Source organism: Topomyia yanbarensis, chromosome 2 (genome assembly GCF_030247195.1).
Source record: "Topomyia yanbarensis strain Yona2022 chromosome 2, ASM3024719v1, whole genome shotgun sequence".
Taxonomy (NCBI): Eukaryota; Metazoa; Arthropoda; class Insecta; order Diptera; family Culicidae; genus Topomyia; species Topomyia yanbarensis.
This window is the reverse complement of record NC_080671.1, coordinates 101,877,869-101,894,161: the sequence shown is the minus strand read 5'-3', so window position 1 is coordinate 101,894,161 and position 16,293 is coordinate 101,877,869. Positions and strand designations below refer to the sequence as shown.

The following is a 16,293-nucleotide window of genomic DNA, read 5'->3' as shown; positions in this document are numbered from 1 at the left end:
CCCGCCGACTGTTCCCCCTTCGTTTCAACCAACACTCAACGCGTCTCTACGACCGTAGCGCATTTTTTACTACGCGAGACGAAAGTAGATCCAGTGTAGTTTTACATAGGAACGGACGTTTTTCGGCAGCGTTTCTATCAAAGAGGGTTTGATTTGAGTGCTTTCCGAGCAAAACCGTCGCTTCCGGCCGGTTCCGGTAGCTTTTGCTGGTCCAGCAACCGTTTTCACCCGTTACCGCCCAAGCGCGTAGCAATACAGCAACATAGCGTCACCTACGGACTCAGCTGTTTCCCGCCACCAGAAATCGGCTGAAAGTCGGCAAAGTGTGTTGTGCGGATTTTTCGCTCTCGGTCTCTCACTATCGGGTGAGTCGAAGCTACAACTGTTCTGCTGTGTTCCCCCTTTTCATCAAGCATTGTGGGTAGTTTTTTCTGTGCATTCATCTGATTCGATTGAAACGTCAGGAGGTAAAAAAAGAAGAGTGTGTTTGCCTGGAAAAACAACATTGTCCGCACCGTGAATAGTCTCGTGTGTGATACTAGGAATCGCTGGTGATTAGTTCGAGATTAGTAGTAGTAGGGGAACCGTGCGCGAGATTGCAGCGGCAAAATCGGAAGGATACCCAGGCCGCGGTAACGTTCTGAAAGTGGAAGTGCGCGGATCACCGCGCAAATAAGAGTGTTTCTTCAAGCAGTTGAAAAAAAGTAGCATTATTCGCAATTCAAGTTAATTCCAGGGCCGGGTCATCATCGCCAGAACTGAAATTCGGTCTCGTGGTCGCGCCGTGTCGTGCCGTGCCAGTAGAAGAACGCGTGTGTGTTTATACATATACGGATGTTACGTGCGCGCGACATGCCACACGTCGTCAGTGGGGTTGCGGTGCGCGGGTGAACGTATAGAGCAGCGGTGAGTGAGCAAGAATAAATATTGTTTTGCGGTGCGACAACGACGAGACGGCCGCCCCGATTGACGGTGGGTTCAATTATTGTTTTTTTTTTGGGTTGCGAACCACCACCCTCGTGCGGTTTCCTTTCCCATATCAACGCCAGTTTCTGGTATCGGCAACAGTCCGTGTCATCAATCAGCTGCTGCTGCTGCTACATTGTAGTAAAATTAAGGTGCGCGGTGACGGTGTGATCAAAGAAGGCGCAGTTCAGCAGTAATCGCAACAACTGTTACTCAATATATTCGGGGGAGTCTGAAAACAATAACAGAAGGAGTAAGCGGAGTTAAAAGGCGCAAGTGTGAAAAATAAAGTGCTGACCAAAGTGTACGAGCAACCGGTGTTGGAGAACCAGAATAATATTTATAATTTTCTAGAGGATGTCGGCTCCGAAGTAGGGCAAAGAAAAAGTTCGAATTGAAGGCAATCAAAAAGTGATTCTGGGGAGTTAAGAAGATATCAAGTGAATTGTTTCTGCTACTGCTGGAATTAGCCACAGCAACGCACGCAGAGAGCAGTAAGCCGCAGAAAAGTGATCCCCGTTCTACTAGTGTCAGCGGTGTGGTGTGGTGGTATCACCGTGATATTTGGAAGATTTCGGTGTACGGCGCTTTTGTGCGAGGGAGCAATCAAAATCTATCCGGTTAAGCTCCAATCCAACCTGATTCAGCTACTATTAACAACTACGACTTCCGGTAGTGTTTATACAAGTGTACCTCCGGATCTGAACGGGAGTGAGTGCGCGATAGTATCGTGGGTTCCACCATCTGGATTTTACTATGTCCGTTGACGGTTGGTGTAAAAACAGCGAAGACAACATGCAGGATATCATCGTTGAGGACGATGCTGTGAGGTGAGTTGGTGCTATGCGCAAATTAATTAAAAATATTCTGTTGATAGGATTTATAAAATTTGAAAATTTATTTATTGTCAACTATTCTGCCGTTATAAGCATATTTGCCCTATGTTCTATGGGATTCCCTATATACAGGAGACATGCGTAGAACGGCAGTATTGTACACGGTATCCTGTTGTTATTATGTTAACATTGATTCAGGTCAAGGAAGAAATTAATTTAGTTTGTGCAATAATAGTAGTGAAATGCAAAAATTCCATACACCGCTCTTATGATGAAAAGATTCATGTGTCCGCGAAAGATTCCTCAAAATTCTGAAAATTCAAGATTCAAAAAATCTGAATGTAAAAAATGAAAGAATCAATAATTCAATAAATACAAGTATCAATTCGAATTTTTTTCAAGAATAACTATTTAAAAAAATCAAATATTCAAATATTAAAAATCCATATATTCGTAGTTTCGTGGGCCCATAGATTTGAAGATTCAACGATTCAAAAATTAAAAGAATGTTTCAAAGGTTCATATATTAGAAGATTCAAAGTATCAAAGATTAAAAAAGTTAGAAATTTTTGAAAATTCCAAAAATTCATGGTATTGAACCTCAAAATTCAAAGAATTAACAGCTTAATTCATGTGAAGATTCAATGTTGTAACAAAGCATAAATATAGATTGAACCATTCAAATATTCGAATACTCAAAAAGCTACACGTTCAAAAATCTCGTAACAAAGATAAATAGGTCAAAATATCTAACGATCCACAAATCCCAACATTTCAAAAATTCTATCCAAATTTGAAACGGGGTATCGATTTCCATAATATCATGAAATTTGAAGTGACCTGGGACACCGGTGATTTTTAGAACATTTACATTCAAATTAGGGTAAAATTATAAACCGAGATTGATTTTCCAAAAATTTTATTATGTAATGCATACATACCAAAACTGTCTGGAGAAGGCGAGTTTCTTTCTTATTGCTTATATTTACAATTTCCTATGGTGTCATTGCATTGCGTTGTTGGCAGGGATGCGAACGGTACCGGTAAACTACATTTTTCCGGTCCATTTACATTTGCACAAGCCGTACCAGGCTATGCAATTTTTTATCCCCATAAATGATAAAAAAAAGTGATTAGATTGGCACACAAAAGCACAGACTCTAACTTCGAAAAGTTGGATTTATGTGTGCCGTACTCTACTCGTCAGTAACTGACACCAACTTGCTAAAATCGAAGACTCCATATCAAGAAGACTGGCAACTCTGTCCAGAATCCGGAGACAGTAACAGCAACGCCACTTGCGGGTAAAGGTGGTACTTTCCATAGTGATGCACACACACATATACATTTTTACATAAAGCTTCCTCCTTTCTTCCAATAGAGGCGCTGTAACCTCTGTCGCTTCTCGTTTGTATGGGGGAAGGAAAGAGATATCAGTCTTCTTGATATGGAGTCTTCGCTAAAATCCAAGCTGACACCGAATTGGTGCCAGTTAGACACAAAATCCAAACAGTTACACAACGTATGTCAATGCCTAAAACAACTGGCTGGTCTACAGTGATGCATTTTGGTATGAGAGCCAAACGCCCGGAACTATGCAATTTTTTAATGCTTTTTAAAGGAAAATGAAAGTGATCCGATTTGTCCATGAGGGCCCAACATCTAACTTAGAAAAGTTGGATTTTTGCGTTTCGCATTCCACTTGTCAGGTCTAGGGTCAGCTTGGAATGGATTTCTCGTCTAACTGGCAGCAAGCTGACGTCAGTTACTGATGAGTAGCATACGAAACACATAAATCCAACTTTTCTAAAAACCAGAAATTTGGGTAGAATCGGGTCGCACTGTTTTTATTAATTATTTCGGTAACTTGATAAGACTCAATGTTTAACTTTACTGAGCCGTGGGTCTTTTTTCTAAAATTTATAACATGAGATCCAAAAGAAGAATGGGTGCCACCTGTAATATCGACATTTTGATACTGGCTCTCATGCTGAAATGCAAACAGCTGCAATAAATTCATCAATTAGTGTTTTGGAAGTTTTTTCTGGTTCTGAAAAGAACAGTCTGGTTAGGTTTATCTGAACTATCTTTTTCACGGTCACATTACAGTAGATCATATAGTAAAGGAATTCCACGAAGATCCGCCCGAAAATCTCCAAAATCGTGACTGACCATTTTATATTCCGATAGAACTTTACAGGTTTCATCGGCATGGAAGACTAAACATTTTCCACAGTCAATAAGATTATTTTGTCGCAAGCGCAATTTTTTAAAAAGGCGTAGACGCTTCTATATTCATTAATTTCAATTTTTTTGTCCGGTTACTCTATTTTATGCAGCAAAACTTCCTGAGAACGAGTTATAGGGAATGCATACTTCTTCACGAAAAAAAATATGCACCGAAAAAAAATGTTTTGTCATTTTTTACAAAAACAAAAATTTATATTAAAAACTTAAATAGAAAAAAAAACATTTTTCTAATTTTTTTACATTTTGTCAACAAAAACCTAAAGAGAAAAGAGACATTTTGAATGCAATTTCATGATGAAGAACTTATTGGTAAACAATCTAACAATAACTTTTTACATTTTTTTTAAATTTCATACTAATTGACACACAAAACTATAATTTTTTTTACAGAATATGATTCTAAGTATCATTTTAAATCAAAATGCATTTAACAAAAATCTTCTAAAATGCGATAGTTTTCGAGATATTTGGAATTTTGCTCCTATCAAAACCAATAATTCGCGTAATTATGCTCTTTTTAAAAGTTATTCCATCATAATATGTCAAAAATCTAGTGTTTATCATTTCAAAGACTTAATAGAACCTTTTTAGTGTATTTGGTTCATGGAGAAACTTTCAATAAAAAAGGTTTCTTAACAAGAACTTTTGACATACAGGGTGTTTGGTTCATGGTTAAGAACCTTTCGAGGGGTGATTGACTGTCATATTTGAAGAAAAAAATCGTTCTATACATACCATCAAATCTCAACCGGTACTAAGTTATTGAACTTTTGGTGTTAAAGACTTAGCTATCTTAAAATACCTCTAACTCAAAAAGTATACTTTGTATTTCAAATCTTTTAGGAATATTGGATAGGCGAGAAAATTTCACATTGGGTGATGTCCTCACATGACTCAGTTAATAAGTCTAAGTATCCTTTTTAAAGCAATTTATGTAAAATTTAACAATTTTGATTGATTTTTCGTTCATTTCTTGAAAATCTTTATAATTAACACCATCATTTTAATAATTCAGGTTGTTAGTCTTGAAGAGCTACACAATTCGTTCTTTGACATAATACGCTTATCTTTTCTTGATTTCATTGTTTGGGTTATTGAACTTGGATATTTTTAACTCGTTTTCACTAATACTAGCTCTAATTGAAAAAGTATGGCACTTATTGTACCTTTTCTTCTTTTCATTCGAAAGCCAGGAAATTTTTGCAGAGAAAATGTATTAATACCTTTTAGTTAAGTGAATTTTGTATTTTTTTAGAAGTAAATTAGGTTAGTGTTATTATTAGCATTTTTGATAGTTTTTTTAAATAGTAAATAATAAACATCACCATTATTATCATGGAATTAATGCATCTCAACAAGGTCTACAATTCTTTCTTTGACTCCATTCAATTATCTCTTTGTTTCGACGCAAAATCATTTTTATCACATCGTTTCATAAGCAAAAACAACGATTTCGAACCCATCACATTTGCGGGTGAGGTCATGCTGTGTTAACTATTAAATTGCAGCAAAATGAAAAGCGATAGGTATAAAGTTTCAAATAATAAGTTGAAGAGAATGTTAAGGAGCACCAAATGAACAATAGTTACTATAAATTTAGTTGATAATTCACTAGAATAATTACAAAACTCCAAAAAACGCTAATTTTGAGGTATTTTACTAGTTAAAAGTCATTTAGTACACTTAACTAAGAGATATTTGTACATACATCGAAAGGAAATTTTGACTGTTTTCCAATGAAACCTTGGAAATAACGATATAAAGCATATTTTTTAGATTAGGGACATTTAAGCACTTTTAAGTCGATTACAGGAAAAGTTTAGTAATGAAATTACTAAGAATCGAGAAGAGATAGGAATATGATGTTCAAGAACAAATTTTGAATCGTCCTAAAACCTAACTTTTGGATAATAGATATCGTTATAATAATAATGCATTATTTTCAGAAAATCATCAAAAACCTCATCAAAAATACTAACTTTTTACTACTTTACAACTAAAAGGTAATTAAAAGTAATTAACTGAAATATATGAGGACACCATTCAATAGGAAATTGTCTCAATTTCCAATGGAACTAAAAGATTTGAAATACGAAGTATACTTTTCGAGTTAGAGGTATTTTAAGGTATTATTTACCTTAAAATACCTCTAACTCGAAAAGTATACTTCGTATTTCGTTTTTTACACAAAAAGTTCAATAAGTCTGTAACGGTTGCGATTTGATGGTATGTGTAGAACGATTTTTTTCTCCAAATATGATAGTCAATCACTCCTTGAGAGGTTCTTAATCATGAACCAAACACCCTGTATTTTTAACCGTGATTCATAAACCGAACACAACTGCAAAGTTTCGTTCGAATCGACGATGGTCATATTTTGCAGTCAACTTCGGGGTCTGGGGCATTTCTGTAATCAATTGCAGAGAGACCTGGTTTTATTAGCCCGCAATTCTGTCGGCGACCGATTTTGTCAGCTTCATATGAAAATATGAATTTAGCGTATGCTACACCCCATGGTCTAGCATACGCTAAATTTGAGTAAATTCTTTTTTGAGTATATTTTCTTTATTTGAATGAAGCAAAAATAGAAAAATCATTTTTTTAAATTTTGCGTAACGGTAATTTATATTAAATAATCAGAAAGAGTTATGACACTACGTCAAGGGACTAAAAAAGAATACTTTAACAGCTGATGTTTATTAAAAAGGAGGTCAAAATATGTCCCGATTTTGTCAATATCCCCATTTTGTCAGCCTAAAACACACTATGAGGCTGATAAAAACGGGTCCTCACTGTACTTTATTGCTCGACTTTAGTTTATTCGGGTTATCGCATATAACAGTTCTCGCGTTGACTCTTGACTCATTAACGCGGATTCTTTAATTTACGCGGCCTACATTTACGCGGATTATTAAATTTACGCGTTTTTTTAATTTACGCGGTTTTCATTTGAGGTTTTTCATGGAGGCTTCTGTGCCTTTTCCGTAGACCGTAATATCTACATACCGTGGTATAAGGACAGCATCTGCAGCTTTTTGCGTGTCGATATATGTCAAGTTACCCGAATTGTTATGACACAAACAATGTTGGAAAAACCCGGGAAAAAAGTTTGGCTGGTTACAAACCGCACGGACTCCGTCGACATGATACTTGCAAAGAACCTAACGAAAGTATGCGATATCAGAGCATCTAATCGAAGGGTGTTTCAGTTTGATAAGAACAATAAAGCATCTTGTTGTTTCGTATAAGATGAAATTGTATAAAGGTAAGAACAATGAAGCATCTTTGTGTATAGAAGGACAGGCACGGTAATATTTGAAATCAACTGCGGCAGTGATTTATCTCTCATATGAAATCAAGGTGATTATTACTTGTCAATTGTATACGATGCTTGGGCAGCAATAGAAAGCAGACGGGTGCGCAGTATGGTCTGCTCCTATTTTTTTATTTATTCCTTATCATTTATTAATTAATTTATTTATTGACAGAAAAACCCACGGAAGTGGATTCTCGAAACTCCCTCTCCCACTTTTTCAGAGCATAGACAGTTAACAAGCAAACCCAATGATGTGAAAATTAGCGGTACTGCTACAGTACTGTACATCCATAACATTTATAAAAATCTTAGGCTAGCTCTATTAAGTATGAGAAAGGACGCAAACAAAAAAATTCTTCCGAGAACACCGAGACAAATTGAAGTCAAACTCGTTATAAAATTGGTTAAACACTCTACACATACTACTGACGGGTTCATTTTTTGCCATAATTAGTACGAAACACGGGAGGAAAACGAATGAAAAAGTAGGAACGAAAGTTACGTCGACGAATGTCGATGTTGAGAAAACGGAGTGAATCAGAACAGCGGATGCGAGACAATAACAAATCAGAAACGAAAGTCGCATTGACTACATTCCGAAGCAAAGACCGCGTTTCGAGGCCAATGAGGCTACAACGATTTTCGTATCTAGGAAAGTTATGAAGGGCGCTTCAAGGCAGGTGACGCAGTGCAAAGCATACAAATTTACGCTGAATAGATTCGATGCGTTGATTACTGTTCTGGTAAAAAGGAGCCCAAACGACTGCGTCGTACTCAAGTATAGGAACAAAAGAGCAGTACAACGTTTTTAAGTATTATACGTTTTGAAATGCTTAGTAACTCTAAACATAAATTTTAAAATTAAACGCCTTTGAAAAAATAAAAGCAATAGGATCCTTAAGAGTAAGCTTGGCATCGAGTAGAACCACAAAATCTTTAACTATTGATTCCCCTCTCAACGAAACTTGATATATCGTATAATCAAAATTTGCGACGGCATATTTTCAAACAATCGTAATCACTGAGCACTTTGAAGCATTCACATCCATCCTGTTAGTTGTGCACCAATTGGCGAACGTGTCTAAGATTGCAGAAACAAAGCATCGGGGTGACTGTTAACTCAATAAAGAAATCCAAATCGTTTAGGTATAAAAGGAAAATATAAGACCCCAAGTGGCTGCCTTGAGGTACGCCGGATGAAATGTCAAAGCTATTTAACAGACATTTTACGGCCAACCAAAGAAGATTTGAACCCTCTCTATAACATTGCCGCCGGATCCAAATCGTTTTAATTAGGCAATTGCAATTTTATGGTTAATTTTGCCGAAGGTGGCCAAAAATTCGGTGTATACTTGACATTGATCCTGTAGTGAACAAGCCATGAACGAGATGTAAGCTACTAGAATTGTGCAAGTGGATCGCTTGAGGTTGAAGCCGTGCTGAGCTAGTTGGTCTTAATGAAATGCTATGGGGATGGCGAAATGTCAATTTGAGTAAAAAATCATTTTTTTTAAAAATTGGCAAAAAACTCTGAACCTTTTAAATTACATGTGCAATACCAAGCTTAACCATAAGTGTAAAATAAAATTAATCTATAAAACAAACTAGCACAATGAAATAAACCAAAAAGTGAAAGCAGCAGCAAAAGCAGCAAATAAAAATAAGGATTAAAATGTCTGACAAGTCAAAAACTCCTCAATAGCCGGTTGAAGTTTCGTTGAATGTGGTAGACATGAAGCGGATAGGATGATCCTATCCGATTCTTATGGTTCAACAGCAAAAAGCTTCGTTTACCCTGAGGGCACGTTGCGGCACATAGATGTGGAGTGGAGTCAATAATTTCGACAAATCTGACTCTCCTGGAAGAATCTTGGCGACGAAAAGAGCTTGGGCTGATTTTCCTTTTCTTTCGAGCGTGTGAAGACCTATTACATTTGATTACGAAAAAAAAGAAAAGGGTAACCAGCGAAACATCGTTAACGAATATTGAAAACAGTAACGGTCCTATATTACTTCCTTGTGGGATACCTGGACCTCCGGCAAATCTTTAGGGCCGGTATGGTCTAAGCTTGACGATAAGTCACCGGTCGACCAAACAGGTTTCTAGCAGCAGACGAGTAAAACGTGAAGAACGTCCTAATCGGTTAATCTCTGCTAGTATCAGCTGGTACTCCGCGCAGTCTAAAGCTGCCTTGAGGGATGTATGAACTGTCCTCCATTCTCGATAGCCTTGACGCAGTGCGAAGAAAATTCAGCAAAGCAAAAAATACAAAGACCTAAAATTTCAAAGTTGAAATAGTCTTCCAAGCTTAAAAAATAGATTGTAAAGATACTCAAACATTCAAAGATCCCAAAGTAAAATAACATGATTTTCAAACACCAAAGCTCAAAATGTAGAAGGATTCAAATATTAGAAGATCCAATATTTTAATGATTCAAAACGTCAAATATCATGTGATTAAAAAAATTGAAGATTCGTTGATTCTAGAATTGAATATTTCAATAATTAAACAGTCAAAGAGGCTCTTTATTCCTCATGAGTCTCCTGGTGTCCAAACGCCTGGACACTTCTAAAAGCTTGAGCCGTGCGAGTATTCTAAGCAAAATGTTAATCGAATTCCTATCCTCAGTCTTCCCATGAACATCGACAAGTTTGCACCCGTGTACAAAATTTCGTGCACGCGTTCAACCTCAAACATGCTTTGCCTTTGTGTACAGGTTCGCATCGAACACTTAACCCACGCGAGCGATGTGCAAACTTAGGTTTAAACACCGTGTGCGTACATAAGAAAGGCACATACAAAACAGAATGAGTCAATGCTAGTGATGATGAGTGAGAGAAAGAAATAACTGGTAGCAAGAACCTGTGTGTACGACCACCGCGTACGTACATGGGGTTCGGTTGTGCAGACGAACATGTGCTCGTGTTTTGGTACGCATTAGCGCGTTCGAGTTTGCACACGAAATGAGGGTGTAGGATGAGCGCAGAACTAGAGCGAACATGGTGTTCGATGCTCATTTGGGAAGACTGCCTTTCCCTACTAACAATCTCCTTCCTCCCCTGACACTTGAGGAGTGTGCAGTAGTAGGCCTCTAGCAAAAGCAAATGTCGGACTAACTTTCCTTCCTACGATCTACGTCCAGGCCTGGCCGGCGTCGATATCGATCGATAAATAACTTTCAGCAGCCAGGGGTACTACAAGCTCCAGCCAGAGGTACTACAAGCTCCAGAATTGAAGATTCAAAGAATTAAAGTTTCAAAGATTAAAAATTCAAAGATTCAAAGATTTTTAGGGATTTTGTAGTGCACTGTTCGGATCATAGGTGAGATGCGATAAGAGCAAAAAGCTGCAGCAGGTCATGCTATTATTTTTCTAATTGGAGTCGGTGGAATTATGAAAAAACCCAAACGTTTAATAAAATTGGACTATTCACAATGATTGTAAATTATCGGATCAGATACATGAAATCAATCATTTACTTTACTTTAATATTACTTGATAATTGACTACATTGAAGACCTTGGGGATACATTGAAGACCTTACTTGGGATTTTTCCTTCTTTTGAACATGAGTAACTCCTTTAGAATTTTGATGTTGGTTCTATCCTTTTTATATACGCAAAAGACTTGCTGCGTGGATTAGGCCATCATACCACTGCCCATCTAATAAATTTATTTTGGATGTATGGATCGATTGACAGATGTTAAAGAGTAGCCCAAAGAGATGATTGAAGTGTAGAAACTAATGCAATTGTTTTTATATTAAACCATTGCTCACCTAACAAATCCAGTTTAGAAATTTTTTCAATCTATTTCTACACAGTTCCACTTTTTTACCAATTTTTAAATTGTTCTGTTATTGTGATTTAAAATAATCAATTTGAATTTGGTTATTATCTTTGCTTCATTAGAAACCCTGTTCTGCAAAACTTGCAGTTGGGTCGAATTAAAATATCGAACAACCCTTTCTATTATTTGATGTCCTTCGAAAGCACTATATGAATACAACCCTTCAATGTTAACTAAATTCGGTGAAATCGCATAATAACTTTCAGCGAAATAACTCATTTGACGAAATGGACCATTCGGATGAAATCCATTTTAAATCTGCAAAAGGGCGAATAAGATTTGTAAACAAACTTATCTTGATGGTTTCTCTTAATTTACTATAATTTCAAAGCAGAAAATAATTGAAATTACTTCTACGAAGGGTAAAAAATTACATTAACGCATATTTTCATGAAATTCCAATCTGCAGCAGATTAATGAGCGAAACAAGTTTGTTTACAAAAAACACTTTCACCCTTTTAACGAATTAATATTGAAATATCCTAGCGCTGTTTCAAACTACAGTTTATTACGAATCATTAATTAATTTCTCAAAAACATGTTAGGTTTTTTTTATCAATTTCTCTAATATCAAAAATTTTCCGAAAATTTGATTTAAATTTGGTTAAATTGGTCGTAAATATGGAACTAACTTCGACAATAATTTTTCTATCTTTTGCTAGCGAAATAGTCATCGTTTGGTCAAATTAGTTAGAAAATTTACGTAAAACTGTTATACAGTGACGACCCGATTTTGTCAGTCATTCGATTTGGTCAACCTCATATAAAAATCTGTTTGATCGGCTCTAGCAAACGAATAAAGTCATATTTGGATAAATCTTTTCTCGGGCATTATTGAAGCAGTATTTAAAAAAATATTTTTTTCTATTCGCGAAAGAAATTTGTTTTAATTTGCTCTGGAATATCCTATCTAAAGCAAGCAAATATTACTTACGACAAGCGTTTTATAAAGGGGCTACCGTGTCAACATTCCCGCCTACAGTGTAGAGATCGACGGCGTGTTCACCGACCACCGTCTTAAATGTTATTTATAAGTCGCTTTTGGCAAAATATACTGCTTTTGCTGCACCATTCGCCACGTAATGGAGACCCGCTAAAGGGCAATTTTCACTAAAGAATCAGAAAGCATAATGAGACTTAGTCTAGGGACCAAACAAGAATATTTTCCCTACTTTGATTTTTAATAAATGATTTATGGATGTAGCCTTTGTTAAATGATTAGTCGTAAAATAGATTGATTTGTTATGAATATTTACTATAAATTTATAATACATTGTCGAAATAAAACCATCAATATTTTGATAAGTTGTCAAAAGTTTTACAACAATTTATTTTTGCGAAACGTTAGTTATAGATTAGCGACTAACTTTATATATTTATATTTGATATATTTAAATTTATATATTTATATTTGATATACATTCATCGAAAACAGGTCCAAAATTGAACTACAATTGGTCATTAATCTGTTATACAATTCTCATATCATCACTATTCCTAAAATGGGAATTTAACATTACGATATTTACGATCATCAAATTTCTGACAAATCAAATTTCTGACATCTGTCTAGCACAAATAGATTAATTCTCGACAAACATATGATTACGGCTTAAAAGCCAACTGTCAAAATTCTCTTTGAAAGGAAATTCCAGACAAACCGTTACTCGTTAATCACAGATGTTGGCAGTAAACAAAAGAGACAAGTTTTTTTCTTTCATTGACTGCTATGAACTGTGTTTAGCCAGTAACGGTTTGTCCGAAATTTCCTTTCAAAGACAATTTTGACAGTTGGCTTTTAAGCCGTAATCATATGTTTGTCGAGAATTTAGCTGTACCAGTGAGTTCGCTTCTAAAATGTGATTGATATACAGTGAAAACGACAGAGGGCTTGTATTGCTTACTTGACTCATCTAAGGAATTGTAGCAGTATCAACCAGAATTACACTTGTCACATTTAAATCATTTTACGATGATACTTAAGATATCAGCGACTTTGAATACTGGTCTAAATTTTCTAAAAAACGAGCAATATAATTTCTCGCCTCCTACCAAATAATCAAGACCATCTGATGTAGGGACAGTTTACTCTACTGCAAATATTGGGTAACGTGATAAACTACAAACGGAAACCAACGAATAAGTTCTGTCAAACAAAACTAATTTTCCACCGGTACCTGCCGAGTTCATCAGCAGACTCGCCACAAAACCTCGACCCCACATTTTTCCGGTTCCGGACGGTTGGTTGTGTACCAACAGGAAAACGTGGTCAAAATCATAAAACTAACTCTGTTTCACCCCCGGCCGTGGACGGGGGCTACGTACTGGCTTACGGCGGCAGCATGCGGTGGAGGAACCCATTCCGATGATGGATTCAAAAAACGCGCGTGTTTTTCTTTATGTCTCTCGAGAAACCGGAAGACCTCTCCGCTCGCTCGCCCGTCCGTCGTTAGCCACATCGCGCACCGCAACGTCAGTCATCTCATCGCCTGAAACAAGGCTCCGTTCGCCGCCACGCTAGAAAGGAAATCTGCAGCAGGAACAACACTTCCAGTGCAGAATGAGAGCGCGAATCAATAATTCTTCGAGACTTTTTCTATGGTTTCGAGGAGGAAAAAATCCATCCCCATCCCGTGCAATAGTCAGGACTAGGAAACGTTATCATCTTCCCTGTTTTCGTCCGTGAGGAGCCGCAAAAGAGAGTGCGGGGCCAATCGGCCCCCGTAATGGGGTGAGTGTTGAGACTTGGGAGAGAGAGAGAGACTGAACGTACTATGGCAGTTTCTGTGTTTTCCGGGTTTGTGTTCTCTCGGTGTGAGACGAAAGTTTCGGGAAGTAAACGACAATGCACATTCATTTCCCATCCCGACCGTTCAGGTTCTACTACATACTTTCCCTATTCCTTCTCCCCGGCAGGCTCGAGTTTTCACCACTTCTCCTGCTGGTTACACTGCAGCCACAAAAAGAAACAGCATCAGCAGGCTGTGTACCCATCATCATATTTTACGCAAAGTTCAGCACTTGAAACTTTCCAGCTGTACCACTTCGATCGGAGTGTGCGCACATATGTAGGTGTGTGTGTGAGTGTTGGTGTCTACGCTGGCTGCTTTGCAGCTGATTGTATATATGCGCATCGTTTTTATCCTTGCTGTTCGTCCTCTTCGTCTCCGGTGCTGTTCGGCTGTCACTCGGTAGGCCGTGTAATGTGTGTGTGTGTTTTTGTGAATGTACGCCGGCGACTGTCCCGTTCTTGCGTTATTCAATCGGACGGGGAGACTTTTAAATCGCGTCGGTCTCTTTCTGGTCGATGTGTTTTGTGTGAGGATTGAAGAGTGGTGTGAACTTTTTACCATTGCATCGGTAAATTTGATGTTGGTAGAACGGGTTTCCTCCAGTCAGGTCATCAGCTAACCACAGCTGGATGTGTTTGCGCGTCGCGAACGCTCGATGGTAACATCCGGTTCTAAGCTTAATCAGTTTCAATGGCGGATCAGCTGTTTTTTCTGCTTGTGTGTTTCATGCGTTGGCTTACTATTACATGGTGAATTGACCAAAATGTAACTAATTGTTTGACTCATTTCGTCGATTTTTAAAATTATCGAAGTTAAAGCGATTTTTTTGGATTCTAACATGATATACTATAAAACTTGTTACGTTTCACATTTGGTTTGAATTCTCTGCGATTTAAAGGCATTGATTCAGAGGAATTGGTGAAGGACTTATTGGTTACGAAGCTTTTAGGGTTTCGTTGAACGAAGCATAGCTATTAGAATAACAACAAAAAATCTGATCTGAGTATTTGAATACAGATCTTCTCTTTAACAAGCTTGCATAGATACTTAGTGCCTTTCTGCATATCACATTTATCAGAATTTAAATACCTGATTATATTAGAGTTCAAAACAGATGGTAAACAGTTCAAATGAAATTCATTAGTTGAGCTTCTGAAGTGAAAATTTTGGGGTCATCCCCACAGGATTTGAGATAATACTTTACATCATTATAATAGAGAATGAATATTGGTGGTATGAGGTGGCTTCCCTGTGAAATACCCAGACCAGTTAAAAAAAAGTTGAGAGTAAGCACAGTTTTTGTTTACGCTGAATTGACAGTCAGTAAGATAAGATCGGAACGATGCTCTGATCCTAGACTTAGACAATTTGTTTAGATAAGTCGGTACGTTTAACATTTGTTTGTTGATTTGTATCGAATCCACCAGTACAATATATGAGGTTTGGTATAAAAAAGTGGTTGTCTTTGACCGGCTTGGCATAATCTTATTTTGATTTTCCTAAATAAAGTACTTCTTTTCCTAAATACATTGCTCACAGTGACTTCTGTACGGCTAACGCGAAGTGATAGAAGACGGTACATAGCGCTGAGTTCCCTCTGTAGTCGTTGATATTTTTTTATCCTTATTTTCTTTTTTGTCAACAGAAAAGATGATTTCACCATCTTAGAGCTATACTGCTCATAATTCATTTTTATTTTGTAATTGTCTTCATGAAGTGTAGTTGAGGGATTCCATGAGAAACCGGCCGACCGCAAAATATGACCATCGTCGATTCGAACGAAACTTTGCAGGTGTGTTCGCTGTATGAATCTCCATGATATTCTCTGGCAATTGGAATATTTTGATACAAGAGTAATTTTTCAAAAGGGCGTAAACGTTTCTACGTGCATGAATTTCAATTTTTTTTTTGTTCGATTACTGTATTTTATACAGCAAAACTATCTGAGAACAAGTTACAGGGAATGAATACTTCTTTCCGAAAAAAATATACACTGAAAAAAATGTTGTCATTTTTCAAAAAAACAAAAATTTATAATAAAAAATTAAATTGCGAAAAAACCCATTTTTTTAAATATTTTTGTATTTTGTTACCAAAAACCTAAAGAGAAAAGAAACATTTTGATTGTGATTGCATGATGGAGAAAAAATCGGTAAAAAAGTTTTCCTAACAATAACTTCGTACATGTTTTTAAATTTCATACTAATAGACATACAAAATTGTAATTTTATTACAGAATATAATTCTAAGCACCATTTAAAATCAAAATGCATTTAACAAAA

At 36.8% G+C, this 16,293-nt stretch overlaps 1 protein-coding gene across 4 annotated transcripts in view; it reads left to right on the top strand.

The window, feature by feature from the left end:
• The first annotated feature begins 275 nt into the window (after window positions 1-275).
• Window positions 276-16,293, top strand: part of LOC131679030 (uncharacterized) — a 473,776-nt gene continuing 457,758 nt past the window's right edge. Inside the window, exons 1-2 of one of the 4 annotated variants that reach the window (XM_058959554.1) lie at window positions 276-417; window positions 1,321-1,796. In XM_058959554.1, the coding sequence (XP_058815537.1) occupies window positions 1,723-1,796 (74 nt within the window). In that variant the 5' untranslated portion in view covers window positions 276-417; window positions 1,321-1,722. Of the gene's footprint in view, window positions 633-736; window positions 1,797-16,293 lie in introns of all 4 variants that reach the window. The other 3 variants (XM_058959553.1, XM_058959552.1, XM_058959551.1) reach the window with 3 other exon arrangements.